General features: G+C 38.1%; 2 protein-coding genes across 5 annotated transcripts; both read left to right on the forward strand.

Moving 5' to 3' along the window:
* Positions 1–4,386: 4,386 nt before the first annotated feature.
* Positions 4,387–11,448, forward strand: LOC129730289 (ethanolamine-phosphate cytidylyltransferase). 4 transcript variants are annotated; one of them, XM_055689496.1, is made up of 7 exons: positions 4,387–4,863; positions 7,420–7,557; positions 8,485–8,597; positions 9,110–9,176; positions 9,240–9,352; positions 9,576–10,124; positions 10,180–11,448. In XM_055689496.1, the coding sequence occupies exons 1-7, from the start codon at positions 4,808–4,810 to the stop codon at positions 10,323–10,325; spliced, it is 1,182 nt and encodes a 393-aa protein (XP_055545471.1). In that variant the 5' UTR covers positions 4,387–4,807; the 3' UTR covers positions 10,326–11,448. The 4 variants fall into 4 exon arrangements, with proteins under 4 accessions (XP_055545471.1, XP_055545474.1, XP_055545472.1 ...); XM_055689499.1 differs by having other exon boundaries at positions 4,388–4,863; positions 9,240–9,322; positions 9,639–10,124; XM_055689497.1 differs by having other exon boundaries at positions 4,389–4,863; positions 9,639–10,124.
* A 146-nt stretch (positions 11,449–11,594) lies between these two features.
* On the forward strand, positions 11,595–15,105 carry LOC129730290 (phenoloxidase-activating factor 1). The gene is made up of 5 exons (XM_055689501.1): positions 11,595–12,085; positions 12,571–12,933; positions 13,006–13,114; positions 13,391–13,575; positions 14,516–15,105. Exons 1-5 carry the CDS (start codon positions 11,983–11,985, stop codon positions 14,935–14,937), a joined length of 1,182 nt encoding a protein of 393 aa, XP_055545476.1. The 5' UTR covers positions 11,595–11,982; the 3' UTR covers positions 14,938–15,105.
* The last annotated feature ends 4,438 nt before the right edge of the window (positions 15,106–19,543 follow it).

The following is a 19,543-nucleotide window of genomic DNA, read 5'->3' on the forward strand; positions in this document are numbered from 1 at the left end:
AGCGGCCATTATTTCGTAGTTCGTAATAGAGTCATAGCCGGATCTAGGAGGGGTCCAAGGAGGAGGATTGCGAAAAATAACTGAAATTTTAATAGAACTAACACCATCCTTCTAAAATCTTCCTTTAACTAATATTTTTGTATGATATCTGACAACTGAGAAGGGGGCCTCTACAAGCTATTTGGCCCCGGGCTCTGAGTAGAATGGAAGTTTTTTCTACCCGCATGATCAATAACCATAAACGGATGATAATCCATATGGTTTAAAGATAACCGATACAGTCGTGACTATATCGTAGCTGTTAGGCACGTTTTATGATTATTGAATATGCGGGTACCAATTACGAGACGGAAGAAGTCCTTCTCGACCTGCGCATTTGCATCTCCGATGACGATCTTGATATCATGTCCTGGGCGCTCACTATTAGTCTTCTCAAGGAGATCACAGAACTCCTCCTTTTCGTCATCGAGTTTAACATTAGTCGGTGCGTACATATTGATTAGGCTCTAATTGAAGAATTTGCCCCTAATTCTCAACACGCATATACGGTCGCTGATCGGACTTCGAATCCCAAAAAATTATATGTGTGAATGAAAAGAACGAACGCTTTGGATATATCATATGTTACTGAGAACACACGTTTCTTAACACAAATATACATATGGTGCTACTGTTATGATTACCATTCGATGATTGAGATTCGTTTTTTGTATAATCAACAACAAATGTCGTCCTCAGTCCTTGAAACCCCCGCATTGTCTCCTATTAGGTGACTCTTACGTTAATTTAGTAAATGGTTCGTTCTAACAGATCATCTATCATATTCGCCCCATGCATACGCTTAGCGCTACGCGAGGGAGATCTTTTCTTCAATGCGTTCAAATAAATTCTGTAATTAAGCGAAACACATTTGATTGCCTTTCCGTTAGTTTAAAGTTGGCGTTCCTAACCAAACATTTCCTCTATGTCGCAGTCATTTTTCAAAGCACATGCAGCGCTTTTTCAAATTCGGTGCCCCTTATACATACACCTACGCTTTTTTGAAGTAGAATACTTCTCTCAGGAAGTTTGGCTACATAGAGATGTGAAATGAAAATCTAAAACTGAAAAAAGTGAGAAAAATTTCAAATGCTAATAAATCGGTTAGTTTTCGATGGATTTCCTTCGTTTTTGCAGCAATCGATTAGAAAATCGTCTAAGATTCCTACCAAATGCATGAAATTGCAACTTTATCATTCGAACTATTGTACTATTGAAAATTCTTAAGCCTTGTCAAAACACAAAATTCTACCTCTGATTGGTCGTTATACCGCGCTTTCCCAAGCACAGTCGGCAGAGTTATGCACCTAGTAAATTGGGAATGCATCATTTGGCCTATATAAGAGCTTCATCAGATAATAAACAGACATTTCATCGGATATTAAATTGAACAACTGAAATTTGAAGAACACAAATGAATATTTGAAGAGTTAATATTTTCTCGTTTTGCGCTATAATCCAAAGTTAATTATCTTCATCTACATGCATACTCTGACTATTATTACGTGTTTGCGTCGCTTAGTGTTTGGCTACGGTCATGCAGAACGCAAATAACGGTGCGATGCGATTCGGCAAGACGAAATCTGTTGAAATGTATAGCTCTACTTCGCCTTAAAAAGAGCTGTACATTTTACTACGGTAAGGCGAATCGCATCGCGCCGGCATTCGCGTCCTGCATAACCGTAGCCTTTGTTCCGTTCCCGTTTAATGATGTCGTATTAAATGTGCATATAACGACTCGGCAGCACTTCAACTTCTCATTTGCACAAAATTTAAAAATATTCAATGAACTTCATTCAAAATATCAAACAAAAAGAAATTACAATACTGCCAATGAACGGTCAACGTTTATTTACTAGAAAAAATGACTGACACGCAAGCAGCCGGGTTATTTTTCTTGTAAAAGTATTCTACTTCAACCTTGCGGTCGTGGCTTTGCATACAACCTTCTTGTGATTTTATTTCTCTCATTCTGTGATTTTCACGCGACCCAAATTTCGCAATTACCGCTGATTTTCCCTACACAAAACTCTGGTTGATAACTTGGCTGATAATATATTTTGCTAATTCTTCTCAGTATTTTTTTGCTGAAAATTATACTTAGATTTTGGTATGTAAAGCATAAATTGTTACGGAAGTGACAAGTTTTTTTCCAGAGACATTTGTTCTATTGTGATATTGCCCAGGTGTTTTTTGTACTCCGCACTTCATATTTTTGGCAGCACGATTGAAGTAAATGATACGCTTTTCATTTATATCCGTGCTTGCGTGTGAGTTTACCCTTTCGTTTCAAGCTTACTGCTCTACTATACTTTTTCTATCCTATTAATATCGCCAAACTATAATTCCTTGGAGTGAGACTACACCTAACGTTTCTCTCTGGCCACGTTAATTCTAAGAGGGACTTATTATGTCAAGAGGAAGGAGTCTTATTTTGTCAAGAGAAAGTAGTCTTATCGAAACCTCGTTCCTCCTACCAACACCGCGTCAAAATCACAGTTCCCTAGGGATCACTTAATGCTTCACCTCTGGTCAGTTTTATTATAAGTAAGAGTTATATTTTGTCAAGAGGAAGAAATCTTATCGGAACCTCGTTCCTCCAGCCAAGACCGTGCCATAGTTACAATTCCCTGAAGAAGTTTTGTTATAAGAGGCACTTATTTTTGTTAGTATGAAAGCCAAGACGAGATAACAAGATACGCAAGTGTCAGATCTTCTCATATACCTTGCGAAATTCAAGTAATCTGGCGCCCCAGAACGACCCTCAGAAACAGTAATGGTGAATGTGTGTGTAATGTGCATAAACTATCAACTACAGATATGTCTTGTCAAACGTGCCAAACCGATAACACGCATACAAACACAGTTGATGTCTTGTACGCATTGATGGCGTTTCTAGCTTGTTTACAGTCATATGCAGGGAGCTGTGCGACTTGTTATTGCTCGTCTTAGATGAAAGTCAGCAGGGGTACTATAGAATTCATTGATGAAAGGATATGTAGTGGAGAGCCCCCATGCTAAAATCCTTTGACAACCAAATAGCCTGATTCTACTAAGATTCGAACTCACGACCACCCGCTTATCAAAGCGAACTCTGTAACCTTGCGGCTACGAAGCTCCCCCAAGTGATATGTTGAAAATTTACTATTTTAGCTAGATAGATTCACTCCATTGCAGGAAAGCATAAACAAAAACATTTTTTAAACAAATTGTGAACCAGTAAAACAATGAAAGATTATAGCTTCTTAACCATTTCTGTGAATTTTGATACCCTTAAGACTGTATTACACTCTTTGACCAATAGTCAAATATTTGACCTTTTGATATAATGGTCAAATTTATTTGACACGATGGTTGTTGTTTGCCCCATGTAAAAATTGGAGAGTCACAAACAATTATCTTTAACCAAATTTTTATCTGTCAAAAAGTGGCAAATATTTGACGCTTGGTCAAAGAGTGTATTACAGCCTTTAGAATAGATATCTTTTTCAGAGACTTAAACGTGTTTTCTCGTCAACATACCGTTGAAGGGTCGAACCCGGCCCCACCACGGTATGTGCTTGGTTCTTAAACAATGATCTAGCATCTCTTTCTTACTTGCGTCGTAAATCGAATATTTCCTATAAATGACATTTGTACAATTTGATTTTGAACAACAATAGCCTGAATATATTCTAAACGCTGAAATTGCATTGCGTATTTATCTAAGTTAAATGTTACGAACGCATGCTGGGTGAACTGTCTTTTTCGTAGATTAAACTGCGGTTTACTCTAAAAAATAAAATGCTGTCAAATTTGGCATCGTGAAGTTGCGAATATGATATACTGAATAAATTGAGTGTTGATTTGTAATTGGTAAGATTTCAGTGAAGAAACCTCATAAAAAGATGTTCTAAAAATTTGTGACAAATCTTTGTTAAGTTTACAAAGATCAATAAAGGTTACATTATTCGGACCCCCACACAAGTCTGCCTACCGGGCCCATGCAATCTGAATAAAGTAACTTGGTGGCTCTGATTATAGAGAAACATTTGAAGTGAATCTTTTTTTTAATATAAGAAAGGTCGTTGGTCAAAACAACAAGTGAAAAATGTTTCTTTACTTCAATGTTTTTTATTTGAATGTTTTTTTAACAAATCTTTTTTATTTAGGTTAAAGCTACGGTCCGGTCGTTCTCCGCAACACAATTATTTTATACAAAAATCGGGCACCAGCACGCCGAACCCCAGCTAGATTTCTCTGTTTATATCGTTTATATTGCGATATGGTAACCCTGTGCTAAACGAATAAAAAAACAAAGCACCCACTGCGGGAGCGAACAAAATGTGTTCTCCGCTCTCTCTGCTGATTTGTATCTTTCAGTCTTCTACAATCGCTCTACGAAAAAGGTTGATTTTCATTTCGAGCTTCGAAATCTAGAAGAAAGTGTTTCCCGGTAAGGAATTTGCCATTTACGAGTGCTCCGAAGCCCTGGTTGAAGCTAATTTATTTCGTTGTCGAGAAAGAGTTGGAACATATTTGCGGAAAGTTTTTTTTTTTCTTCGAACGCTCGTGTTCTTATCAGTCTGCTCTCCGAAGTGGGCAGTTTATAAAAGTGGTCAGCTGGTGGAGCGGATGTCATTTGCGCGACTGAAATCGTCGGAATAACTTAGTAAGAAAAAAAGTTACAGCATCGTTGTTCAACAAGGAGCAAAGTTGATCCCGTAGTGAAAAATAGTTCGTGAAGAAGAAAAAAGCTACGTTTGCTGTGATTAGCTAATTCGGTAATATGGAACACGTCAACGGAAGTGCAGAAAAGGAGATCCGGGTATGGTGCGACGGATGGTGAGTATAGTGGTGACCAAAACATTCACAACCCGCAGCTAGGGCTATTCTAGTGGCATGACTAATGGGTAGCAGGAAGCTACTATTCCCAGTCAATACTGGAAATAGTAGCTTCCTGCTACCCATTAGTCATGCTAATTAGTGACGCTAAAGCTCGATTCAAGGCCTTTGAAAAATTCCATGGAATCGGGTTTTCAAGGGCGTGAACTGATAATGCTTCGGGCTTTGCTCTGATAGTTAAAAGAGGTCTTAAATATGCATTCAAACCCGAAAAATGGTTTGCGTAATAAGGAAGCCGCGTCAAAGAAGATCCTTGACCTTGCTACGAAAATGAACATCTGCATCAACCGAGTTTCACGTGAATTAAAAGCCGAAAAAAGGTGCTCCTTATTCCATTACCGCTGGAATGCGTATATCAAGATAGGCATAATAGGCAATAATGACTGCATTGATTCGATTGTAACGATTTTTTCACCTCTGTAATTATGTTTCGTTTCATTTTCTCTGCTTCGGTGGTGCATGTGCGTAGGTACATTGGTATATATTTTGGTTTAACTTTGTCGAAAGTGTTGAGGTTTCATTCGGGCTTAATTGTCATAGAAATTTTCTCTATGAAAATGTATGCTAGTATAGAGAAAGTAAAGTTTATTGACGTTGTCGAATAAGCAAACAATATATGTGTTGTTTACTTTAACATTTTGCCTAGGTTTCGTTTTTACTTGACTAACTCGAGTGTTCAGACTTTTTGTCTGGCACTGTATGTAGCTCCAAATTCACGCACTGTGCATTGTGACATTTCTTGCCAAATTACGCACTGTGTAGAGAAGAAACTGGTACGATGACCGCTTGTAATTTCCTCTAACCCGCGAATGAAAGATACCGGTTCGCGGCAAACGCGGGGGCCAGTAACTAATAAGCATGCGCCATAAACAAGGCGTACGCGCTATCATGGTGTTGTATGCCGGTGATTCAAATACATATAAAAAACATAAGGGGTTTCAATGGTACCGAAACCGTCAAACTTTACACGCGGTTGATCGTATGATTCAGCTGTGCACCTATCAGCAAAGAGACGTCTACGGCACAGACGCGTTTGTGACGCAAGGCAGTGAGATTCGTTTGTAAGTTATAATTATTACAAACAGAAGCTTCCCCAGGAATAGTCGGTCACAAAGTGCCGATACACACAGTTGACATATCAATTTTATCGATGTGTTACTTTTCACGCGTTGCAATCAATCGATTTTTTTTTTCTTCGATCCAGTATTTTTGATTTTTTTAAGTGCTTATTGTTTCCCAATGCAGAGCAGTTTGCGGTAGAGACATTAATCAGCTCAATAATCTTACCCTATGACGTTAGTTAAGCATTTGGCAGAAAAAAAATATTTTAATTGGGTGATGCATTGCTCTTGGCAATGAAATATAGGGACTTACTTCTCGTGCGCAAATAAATTGCACTGTAGGTATTATTTGGTTAAAATATCGCAATGAACGGTGGTCTAATTATCAAAACACGTCTTTATTTGCAAATTGATTATGGGATAGATATTATCTATCTCCCAAGATGCTTATTATTACGTACGCCTTAGTTCAAAACAAAGAGCGTTAGAATGTCACGTTGCAACTAAGTGCTTATTTTGAATGAGTAGCAATGTATTTGTTCATAGACAATAAATCAAACGTTCAACACAAACAAATAAACAAATTCCATTTCTGTAAACTTGATTCTCATGCATGGTAAAGAGAATATTCGCATCAGTCATGAAAGAATCTGTTTGATTTGTTTTTTACTGATTCATAGTTTTAGTTGCTCTATGCACAATAAATCCTGGTCTCAAATTCCAAAACCGGATCATATACAAAATAGCTGCTGATACGTTTTTATTCAATCTTCTAAAGGAGAAATATATTAAACTACGATTGCCGAAAAAAGTTTCTCGCGACAATAAACACTTTAGCTAGAGTCAGGTTTGAAAACTAAGAATGAATTTTCTTTCTGAAATGAGATGCTTATTTTATTAGGTTTCTCAAAATAGCACTGTTTTTTTTTTTCTGAAGGACATTGTTTAAGACTAATTATCCAATATTAAATTCTTTGACGTGCTGAGGTCTTTGATAATCAACAGTCATTCTAGATAGTACTTTCCGTTTTGTGACATGCGTTTGATTTCGGTTTTATGACGATGACTCGAGGTAATAAACGCCAAACAGCATACAGTCTGTTAATTGCAATTCAAGATACGTAAAATGAAGCAATGAACGGCTGATTAGTTGTTAGCAATTTTCCAGTACATGATGGTTGTGAACGCGACATGATGTATTTGCAAGTGTGAAACCTAATCATCTTCAAGATTAAGGTTTTGTTTGCATTATGCGGTCATCAACTCAAGAACCGAACACTTCGATTTTGTTTTCCATTTGCTCATTAGTTCTAACGATTTTTCGCACCTGAGTGCAAAATCAATTTAAACCCCATGACTAGAACGCTATTTACACAATACCATTCCGTTTTCTAGCCTTTCTCAATTTCATATCGTTTTTTTTTTTTTTTTGCAGTTACGACATGGTGCATTTCGGACACGCGAACTCGCTGCGGCAGGCGAAGGCACTAGGTCATAAGCTTATCGTAGGAATCCACAATGACGAAGCCATCACAAAAAATAAAGGCCCGCCGGTTTTCACACAGGAAGAAAGGTAATGCAATACTGCAGTCAAACGTATCGATAGAATGCGCTTATCTAATCGCTGGCTTCAATCATGCATGTAAAAAAATAGATTCACTGGGGCTGGTGCATGACAATGCTCAATTCCTCTCGTCGATCCCAATCGGTGGTCCGTTATATGTATTCTAAAATACAAAAATTTTTTTTCGAACGTCGTGTCTTTATTTGCTCAAATCTATTCAGTCATGTTAATCGGGCGATCCGCCTCCGGGTTAACGACATTCACGCTTAAGCCACCATAACCGTACTGATCGTATGTTGGTGGGTAGATCGAGGTCGAAGCGAATCGTACTTAATTAATAAAAAGGAATAATCCATTATCAGGCTCGCAAACGCTGCCTTGACTGGGGTTCACTTGCATAGCAAAAAAAAAAAGCCCGCTTCATATGATGAATAAAACCATCGCGTTTTACTCATTCAAGCCATCAAGCGCTCGAGCATTCTAGACATTCCATGCCGAATGCCGGCAACGTTGCTGGCTGTCAAGTGATAATGAATCTGAACTTATAACATGCACTCTACGCCAATATCTCTGACGAAACCAGCGCGCACACCACGTCGACTAGTACACAAAGTGTGGTATCAGGAAGCAAGGCTTATGATTGGACTTTGCCATGAAATCGAACGATTCTGCCCGAACGAATTGCGCGCGCGCCATTCAACCGTCGCGGCTGCTTATCGAAGATCCGTATTTTCCTACTACATCGCGAACGTAGGATCCCTTCTTATCAGCCGTAGCCGTAGCTCACGCCACATGGACATTAATACGTGGCGCTCGGCTCCGAATGGGGTGACCGGCTTTAGCCGATAGGTGTTATCTATAATTGATTTGTACTAGCTAAAATTATGTTGATATCGTTATGCAATAGAATCACGAGAGGTTTTATTTTTATTTTAGATACAAAATGGTACGCGGCATCAAATGGGTTGACGAGGTTGTGGAAGATGCGCCATACGTAACAACACTGGAAACCCTGGACCAGCACAATTGTGATTTTTGCGTGCATGGAGGTAGGTATACGCTTTTCAGTGTTTTATTTTCTTATATTAACTGAATTGGCTTTCATTGCCAAAAAGTATAAAACGAACTTCTATCAATCGATGCTAAGTGTACAAGATGTTTACAGGCCTTGTGCTTTGATCCTAAGTAGAGTCCCTCCACATTTACTGTTCAGGCACAATTATGGGTCACTGATTTTCACAACGTTAGCTAGTGAAAAACTACCAAAAATCAAGTTAATAAATCACATGTATGTTAGCTAATCAAATCATTCAATCCCATTCATGTAAAAGTGACACGTACATGGGACGGCTCACAATCGCCAAAGATGGTTTGGAGTTGAACCTCTTTTTTATAGCTGTTACGCTCGTCTACACAAAAGCGAAAGTCAACGTTAATTTGCGAAGTAATTGAAATCAATAAAAAGTCACGTTGAAGCCTCGATTCGGTAGAAGTTCGCGAACACAATCAAAACACATGCATTCAATTGGCTCATTTTATGCTCCTTTCCTTCCCCTTGCAGATGATATCACCCTGACGGCAGATGGCGTTGACACGTATCACTTAGTGAAGGAGGCCAATCGTTACAAGTAAGCATCAAGATCAAGGCGTATTAGATTGGGTTTTCTCACTGAAATCATTTTCTCTTCTAGGGAAGTTTCGCGAACGGCTGGCGTATCGACAACGGATCTAGTGGGTCGTATGCTTTTAATGACGCGGGACCACTTCAAACAAGGTGACCAAGAGTATAGCGTGGAGAAAGATGGTAAATATTTTCGTCTTCCCTCGTAGCGTGTGATGTTGTTTTCTAGCTGAGCTTTTGTTGTTCGTCGAAATCCCCCTTTTTCTACTGCGCTATACTATGCTACTTGTATATACTATTCTCACGATGAATCTCTCACTAATCATCTCTCATGAAAAATAACAGAAAAAAGCCGCTCAAATTCGCTAACACGATCTTTGTTTCCAATCGAATCAATCAAACATAGAAAAACTCGAAGCAATTTCAAAATTACTCAAGCAATATGAATCGAAACTTAAATCCACAACAGGGTCATCAAAGCTGGGACAAGACCACTCCGCCCGCAGCCCCTGGACCGGTTGCTCGCAATTTCTTCCCACGACGCAGAAGATTATCCAGTTCAGCGATGGCAAAGCGCCGAAACCGACGGACAAAATTGTGTACGTGGCGGGAGCGTTCGATCTGTTCCACGTAGGACATCTTGATTTCCTGGAGAAGGCAAAGACCTACGGGGACTATCTGATCGTTGGACTACATACCGATCCAGTGGTGAACGAGTACAAAGGTGGCAACTACCCGATTATGAATCTACACGAGCGCGTCCTAAGTGTGCTGGCCTGCAAGTACGTCAATGAGGTTGTCATCGGTGCATCCTACTCGGTGACGAAAGACTTGATGGAGCATTTCAATGTTGATTTAGTGTGTCACGGACAGACTCCCATTGCGCCGGACGTGGGCAATATCGATCCGTATGCAGTACCGAAACAGATGGGCAAGTTCATGCTGGTCGATTCAGGTTAGTAGATTCTAGAGAACTGAGAGGAACAATTTTAACTAAAATGTATTTATAGGGAATCCAATTACTACGGAAGACATCGTAGATCGAATCATAAGACATAGGCTGGAGTACGAAGCACGCAACACAAAGAAAGAGAAAAAGGAAATCGAAGTGTACGAGGCTATGCAGCGAGTGAAGATTGCTGAGAAGTGCGGTTGACCAGACTAGTTTCTTTTTCTTTCTTCAAAATTCCAGTTACTTACAGTTTTACACTTGAACTTATTCTCCAATTTTAATCCAGCTCAGCATTAAGACCGAGTGTATTGGAAGTTGTAGAGCTGCTACATGTAATGAGTAATTGCAGAAAGACCGGCTTGTAGCTATTTATTGCGAATTGTGACTGAAAAGGAGGCTTAGGTTTTAAATCTATGTATTATTGCGCATATGCTAAAGAGTTTTGCTTCCTGTTAGTTTTTTTTCAACAATCTGTTACTCGGTGGCTTTTTTTTTCATTTATATTTTTTTAATTAGTTTGAGCCATTGATTCCAGTTGTATTTAGTTCTGTCACAAATTATATTTTTATAAACTGCAAAAATCTAGTTTACCTAAACATATACTAAGAATCTCGAACCATAGTTGTATGTTGTAGTTTGTGTTATGTACAACGGGTAGTCGCTGGTGACCAAAGCTTAAATAATCAATTTAAAATTACAATTAGCACAGGTCACTAAAATGAGTTATATAGATAATGCAAACAAATTCGTAAACGACAAATCACTAGCATTACGAAAATGCGGACGCGGAGTTTTCTTCTCGTCAAAAATTGACTTATTTTCAAACCAGCGAAAATGAGTGTTGGTACTTTGATTTTTAAAGAATGTTTTATTTATAATAATAGCTATAGGCAAAGAATTGTATATTTTAGTCAGTATGCGTAGGTTTTTTTTTTCACTTTTGTTTCTTTCTTATTGGATTTTTATTTCGAAGAAGATGTTAAAGCTAATTCATAGAACTATGCGTTACACGTTGAAGTCAAATATTTTAAGAACCGTAAGCAAGTGATAACGCTGAACCAAGTAAACCATATTCTTCTTTTAGTACTACCTACTAATTGTACAAAATGTGTTATGCATTCAAAACATGAACTGTCGTGTTGACAGATTAAAACACATAGTTATGCGCTGAAGGTAATTCTATAAAGATACAACAGCATGGGAAAGAAAACCCTTCATTGTCTAACTATCAATAATAACTCAATTTATCTGTTCCACCAGCTTATCGTTAGTGATATCAAGTTAAGATTATGTGCTACCACAAATTAAAGCCAATTTATAACAATAACATGAAAATTTGCATCATTATGTTGCCTGGTTTGGAGACTATAGCCTATCTAGCACATGGTGAACACACATGATCATCATTCATACATATATCAATCACTCGTCAAATTTGCGAAGATTCGGAGAAAATTTACGACATAATCATAATTGCATGATGCATTGTGCTGTGCATTGTGGTGTACACAAAAAATATCATGCACCGAACAATTGCTCCAGCAGCCACGGCGCAGCGATGACAGGTGTGTTGCGTACGTGAGTGTGGGTGTCCATCCGTCGCCTGCGCTTGAAAGCTTCATGCGTGGGTGGTTTAGGGGAAAAAGCTCCCCCGGTAGCAGCAGCAAGTTCCATCATCGAAATCAACAGACAGTGGATAGGTATCAACATTATGACCCTTCATTTGCATTGAGATGAAAAATGAGAGTGAAAATTCAGCTTACCTGTGCGCATCGTGTCAGTTGTGTTCTAGATTTGATTGCGAGCGCGTACGCGAATTTTCGAGAAAAGTGGTTCAGAAAACTGTTTCCATCAGTCAACGATGGATAATACCTACTTCGTCAGGTGTAAAGCGCGAAAATTCAACGGTCACGTTTTTAGTCAAATACTGCTGGCAGTTCTGTCGCTGTTGAACGGAATACATGGTAAAAATTGCAGTTTTGGAAAGAAATTTTCTTTGTTCATATCACGTATCATAGTGAATATTGAAAGAATTTAGTTCGCGTTTTGGTGAAAGCATATGAGTTTGCAACACAGTGAAAGCAACACTAGATTATGTTTCTATGAGAGACTTGAGAATAACTATTGAAAATCCAGTCTAGAAAGATTTAAATTAAAAACATAAATTGACAGTTAGCTGAGCGTTACGCAACCAGTTTTACATTAACTGCCGACAGAGTTATGGCCTCTGTATTGTTGGATAAGCACGGAAAGTAGCATCTATAGTAAATAATGCATGGTATTAATGGTGCATTTAAAGGACAACATTACATAAAAGCAACAGCGAATAAAGAAGAAAATTATTAACAATTGACGAACGAACGAATGAAATTTCTTTTAGATTAGATAATTTTTCATGTACTCTTTTCTTCAATGTAATAAATTAATTATATCGATCTCCGTAATCCAGCTCATTCCATCGTGGAGAGCGAAACAAGCTCCGGTGGGGGCAATCCGGCACGGTTTCGCAGTGAAACCGCGGCCACGGAACGCGAGCTAAAATCTTTGTATCGCATCGGTTGCCCAGGACGAAGTGAGTGCCTACCGCTAGCCGAGTGTCCGGAGCTTCTGCTGGAAACGGCTCGTCAATGTTATCGAGGTGATTTCTCACTGTCCTGCGGGGTCAATGAGCTAGAGCCACATGTATGCTGTCCAAAGACGGTCAACAAGTACGACGACCTCAACGAGGGCGGTTGCGGAAAAAGTATCGTTCAAGGAGACTTCTACCAGGGGCTGGGAGCGTTTCCGTTTGTGGCTCGAATAGGATTCAAAAGTGAGTGGCGTTGATGATCTTGTTTTAATTGTGAAGTCTAAGTTAGTATTATTGCTCTCCATTTTTTTATAGATACAAAAACTGGTACTTTCATTTATCCATGCTCTGGATCAATAATTGCGCGCCAAATCGTTCTAACTTCGGCACACTGTGCTCTGGCGAAAGCTGATAGTCATCGATTGTGAGTACTCATCAAATGTTCTACTAACATTACAGTCATAACAAATCCACAGAGTGAGAGATAATTGGAGGAGGCGACGGAATGGGCCGTCGGTTCGGAAGGGTAATTATAGTGGTTAAGTCATATGGAAAATTTGCAATTACCGTTTCATTTTCAAGGTTGATGCGGATTTAGACGCCAACTATCCGCAACGATAGCGTGACTTATGTCGAAACGAGTTCGCAGCTTTGATGTAACATTTTGTGTAAATTTTGTCGTTTTACACTATATTTTCAGATCATCCGTTCGGATCGGTGACTATGACACACGTACCGACCCGGACTGCGGAAATACCGGATTTTGCGCACCAGCGGCCATCAATCACGCTGTCAGCCAAATTATCGTTCATCCAGACTATGTGGACGGCCAGTATCATCATGACATTGCACTACTAGTGCTACGAACGGCAATCAATTATACAGGTAAATAAATTCGAAATCGTTCTTAGCATCATCGATACATTTTACCGTGATTTTGACTCATTTAACGATCTTCGTCCGACGCGAATTTTAATGAGGTTGGGAAAACCTTAAACTTTCAAATATAGTTTGACACGGTCTTGACTCGAATTTTAGAAATTTGCATATGTTTTTCTGCAATCGAATATATGCAAAAAATATTCAGAAATACCGTCAGCCGGGGTGAGATTGTGGCTGTAGGGGTAAGACAGTGCCATCCAACCCGTGATTTGTCAGCCATCTCTTCCGGGTCAGAAGACTAGTCTTTTTCGGTTAAGTATTCGAGGAAGCCTATTCAGGAAAGTTTGGTCTTGTGATCGTCATGAGATGGCTTACAAACAATGGGTTTGTATGGCACCCCGGTTTACGGTATATAAAAAATCGCAAAATATTGGTTTTCACAAAAACCTTCCCTACAATTTTTCTGTTCTTTGCTTTAATCCTCCCATAATCATGTACGCGGAAACAAGGTACGATGCCCTATGACCTGTGGTTAATTTTCCGGGTATTACTCGGAAACAGGAATAAATCTCCAACGGTAAAAATAATTTATTCAAATTGCCTTACCGTTGACATGTGTCGATTATTGCCCTTTCGACATGGGGAGACCGTGTTAACAATCGCTATAAAAAGCACAAAAAATGACCCCTCTCAACATAGACATTGAGAAAATTTAATAAGCACCTCCATCAAGTTCAAAACCACGGAAGCCACAACAAACTCATGAACCCCCACAAAACCCCATTGACCGTGAATAGATTTTTGTCAACATACGGCGTTTACCGGTCGGCATGTGTTATGCTAATTATGCGTCATTGTAGCGATTCATTACCGCATAAGCCCCATAAATAATGCTTCTATTTCCACAACTGTGGTTCCGCGTTGCTTATGTTCCCATCCATAGTGGCAGCGCAGCCGATCTGTCTGCACCGGCGACGCCAAGAGCTGACCGTTGGTCGAAGGGTACAAATCATCGGTTGGGGCAAGCTGTCCACCAGTGTTACCAAATCACCTGAGCTGCAGTCACTGGAGGTTCCCCTGACGTCATGGGATCAATGTGTGCGGGCTTACACTTCTACGGGTGCTCTGCAGTCCACCAAATCGATCGACGGCGAATGGATGTGTGCCGGCGGTGAAGGTCGCGATGCCTGTCTCGGCTTTGGGGGTGCCCCACTAATCATCCGCGAGCGGTCCCGCTATGCGCAGATAGGAATCATGTCTTTCGGAGCGGAAACGTGCGGTGCACTCAACATGCCTAGCGTGTACACCTCGATTGCGCACTATGCCCACTGGATCGAAGCGAACACGCCAACGACCTTTGTGTAGCCCGAGTTTAGAATCTGTGCCGGCCTGTGTCAAGCGGTATGATAATTGCCAGTTTAGAAAGATAAGCTTTGTGTAGTTAAGTGCAGTTTACTGTTGAAAGCCCAAATAAAGAGTGCTAACTCTTTGAATTTCCCCACGTGATGACATCAAATTTATTTACTTTTGTTCAAATTTTTTTTTATTTCAGCATCAGTTGATTGGTCGTACAAATTGCTAAAATAAAATGTAAACCATTTCAAAAATAGATATGAAAGTAAATACTGTGATTCTTCGATATGACAAAGCGACCGTCCACATTCCACATGGACAACTTAGCAATGGTAGGGAGATCTGCCAATGAAAATTTATTGCTATATAACAAGAGCTCTACAAATATGCAGCTATTAGAATCACAAGCAGCTATATTTGAGATAAATTTGGAATCATTTCTTTTGTGGCCTCCTCGTTTTTTTTTTTTGGAAAGGTTTTCCAGACCTTACTTTGTTTCAACTCTGCCTCAAGCACATTCAAGTAAGCTGTGAGTTAAACTTGGAATCAGTTTTGTCCTTAGTCTCATACATCTGTGGAACTACTTTTAGCTAAATTTGGAATCAATTTCCGCTTCTCCCTTTTCATTCATTTAGAAGCGTTCTTCATCTGTTAGGCTGAATTTGAATCATTTTCTTTCTGCCCTGTTCTTCTCGTTAAAATTTCTTTATTAATTTTAACTTTAGTTCTTTTTCCAATATCTAATTTACCTCAATAATTTTTCCCAGAGGTATTTTTATGTATTTGAAACGAATTTAAATTTTGTTATGTTCTGTACATAAGAACCATTTTGCAACCCTCTTTGGCTGAATTTTTGGTGGCATGTTATTATAACTGTTTTTGTCTAATGAAAGTGTTCCAAGCTAGTATTTCCATTGCTGAATTTTTTTAGCTTCTAGCTTCCAGAGCTTTCAGAGACCTTTTACTACCATTTTGAGCTCAATTAGAAATTGATTTTTTCTATGGCCTTTAAATAAAGTTTGATATAGTTTTTTCTTGAGTTTGCTATATTTTTCTGGTTCGCGGTTGCCTCTTTAAGTCATTGGAAACTTATTTGAGATTATTTTTCGGCTGTTTATCGGGTTTCAGAAGCGATTCGCTACTCTTTCAATCAGTTTTATTTTTAATTTGGAAATAATTTCTTTTCTTGCCTTTTTGCTGTTTTATGTTCTCAGCCTTTTTGACTGAATTTGATTCAATTTTGGTCGTTCTGTCTTCTGTTATGCTTGAGCTTTTTTTCACACTTTTTAAGCCATACTCTTTTTTTTTTGTTTATTTTCTTAAGCGTTTCAGGGTGCATTTTTGATTATTTTGCTTCTAGGTTTTCTATCTTTAAGGAGCTAGATTAGGATTTAGATTTTTTTGTTTCAGAAAAGGTTCAAATCGGTTCGAGGTAAATTCACAATTGCTTTTATTTTCTTGCCTTCAGAAGCGTTTTAAGAAGTTTTGTTTCTCCCACTTGCCCTTTTTTTTCAGTCGCCTAAAGTTATATTGAAGAATTTTCTCTTTTCTGCTTCTTGATTTAAGGGATGTTTTTCAGCAAAAACTTTTGTATGCTTTCGTTTTTTAGAGGTTGATTTGGATTTTTTTTTTCAGATAATAGCTTTCGGCCTGTTCCTAACGTCACACATAGGAGTATTTCAGTCAAAAACCTGGCCAAAATACGAAAAAAAAAAATTTAAGTGTTCCTCGTTCTATTGATCCTTTTTGCCTTCTCTGATACTTACTACATTGTATGCAGGCCAGCTTGAAATTATCTGAGTTGTTTACTAACGACAGTAACTATCATTACCTTCGTATTAGTTAGAGCCCATGAATAAGTCACAAATTGTTCTACGAAAAATATAAATTTCCACTCATGTTTTTATAACTTTAAAGTGATTCTTGGGCGTAAATTTAATATGGCAAAGGCATATTAAGTAAATTTAGGTCAAAAATGTGTTGTATAGGTTGGAAAAACTTCTTCAAAACAAGGTCTTGCCATACACGTGTCTTTCAGTTTTTTTTGATTAACAATTTTTTTACAAAAAAGGATTTTTGTTTGGGTTCCCAGCAAGTCCCAGCAAATTCACTCACCATTGGAAAGCTTATGTGTTTCTGAGTAAGTACTAGAAAGAAAATCTGCCCCATGCTCACCCATTCGTGATAGCGATCAATGCGAAGTTGAACGTTCAGATTTTCTGATATTTTTTTTTATTGAATGAGCGCATTTATGATGCTTTCGATTGTAAAAATTTGATTAGTTTCTTAAGATTGTGTGATAACTTGCCGAGAAATACCCTATTCGAGTTGATTGCGCAATGCTACGAGCATTCAAGTTATAAAAAACTTCTGTTTCTGGAATAAAAACTTGAAAAAACCATCAAATGTTACCACAAAAGACCAAAACAATGATCGAGTGGTCCAAATCTTACAAAAAAAAAAAAAACAAATGTCCTTCAAGAAGCAATCGATCTTACGATATCAACGAAGTCGTCTCAAAAGTTAGTTTATATAAAATTGACAGTTTCGAAATATGGCAAAATTTGTATAGCTTAACCATAAAATTGTAAAGTTGGTCGGAAGCTTCACGTTCATTTCGTCCAAACAAAGGATTGATTGCAGTGATCGAAGCAAGAGTCGCAAAACGTAAATGCTAAGAGAAAATCTGGAGTAACTTGCGATAAGGGCGCAACTGGCAAAAGATAAACACTGGGAAATATTAGTTTGAAAATTTAGAATAACATTTACAAATCGTAAGTTCAAAGGAATTGACTAACATTAACATCAATACCAAAAATCGACGTAAAATAAACTTGTCTTATAGGGTAGGGAACATATTCTAAGCAGCTTTAGGAACCGCCTGTGTATTCAGACGCAATACTCGAAATATGTTGGGTGAAACTCAAACAGTAGTATATCAATCTGTTCGCTATCGTTTTCTCTGTCAGAACTTGTTTTCAGATTGTAAAACTAAGTTAGCAAACTTTAAAAATCATCAATCAAAGTTACCAATCGAGGGACACTATTCCAATCACCCCGAACCTATTTTAAGCAGTTTCCATATGTTTTGGAGGCGTTTTTTTTCAGCACCCGAAGTGGCTCCTGGATGGCTGCAATATAGGTCGATTTGTTTTTAATTGCGATTGTTCACAGATTTCTTTGTGATTAACGGTATTTTTTATATTCGTAAGACAGCTAGACAATCAAAGTTTTCGTTTCCATCATTGAAATTGTCGATATTGATCAAAATCCAGGAGTTTCAGGCCTGTTTTCTTCGACTGATTAAAATAGGTGCTGCTGCTTAAGCCGTTCCCTACCCTAGTTTCCTAACAATACTACAATTTTTTACCGTCGCCTGTTTACGAAATATTTCGCAAATAAGCCCGTTGATTCAAAACAATGTAAAAGGCCTAGTTCCAAAGTATGTTTTGTTTTGGATAAACTGTTTTGTCGCCCTTCACTAAAAAATTGATTAAAATAATTTTATCAATTTATACAAAAGGAAGGATTCTTACCATGAATTTTGTAAACTTTTTCGAAACCAATGGTGTAATAAAACGATCTGTTTACATTTTGTTAGTTGCGCCTTAATCGCGAATCACTCCGTAAATGTACCATTGGATGAGTTGAGTTAAGCAACTCCCATGACTCAATGATCTACTGGGAGCACTGCGGTATCCAACATATCCATATCAGACCATCCTTTTAAAGCTAGCGATTTAAATAACGCCTAAAAAGTATCAGAATCTATTATTGGCAAAAAGGTATTCACCAGAACAAGCTCTTACCATATTTGTACTTTTTTCGAATTTCAGAGTAATAGCAGAGGACATTTGATATATCACTGCTAGGTGATTTCACTCAACGAAACTTGTTAATAATAAGTTTTTATGTCTAAATATAAAGCTTAAAAGAGATAAAACCACTTTAAGACACATTTGCTGTCTGAAAACTCATTTTTTTAATTTTGGCCAAGTTTTTGTTCTACGTACTCCTATGTGCGTCAGATAAAATCGAGCAAATTTTTTGAATTTGTTTTTCTGAAAACTTGTTGAACTGAAATTAAAATTACTTGTTTTGTATACATTGTGTTTGAGATGTTTCCTGTCAGTAAGCTTCTTCCCGCCACATTAAACTTACTTTTGAATGAAAATTTCATCTTTAGTTGGCATAAAATAGACCTCAGTGTAATCCATATAGGGTTACCATTTGGTCGGGGTTAAAAAGCAGGACAACTTTTTCCGGTACAAATTTGATATGAGGTGTTTTCTTTTTTTGAGGTATCATTAAATAGAACACGTAATTTGAGATTTACACTTCTAAATACGCCACTCATTTATTTATTTAAAGTATTTCTCGGACGATACAATTTTGCAACGTTGATTCATTAGGCGTTAGTAGATACCTAAAAATGCAGTAACGTAAACTGTTCAAAATTGGGTCCTAAAGTTTTACACGGTTTTTTGATTTTTATATATCAGTTGAAAGAGCGCAATTTTCTGAACAAAACGTGATCTTTAAAAAATGTTTATCGTTGTCCTTCGATTTTTAAATGAAAAATAACAAACTGATCGAAATACCTTAAATGTCAATCCTC

Source organism: Wyeomyia smithii, chromosome 3, assembly GCF_029784165.1.
Source record: "Wyeomyia smithii strain HCP4-BCI-WySm-NY-G18 chromosome 3, ASM2978416v1, whole genome shotgun sequence".
NCBI classification, from domain to species: domain Eukaryota; kingdom Metazoa; phylum Arthropoda; class Insecta; order Diptera; family Culicidae; genus Wyeomyia; species Wyeomyia smithii.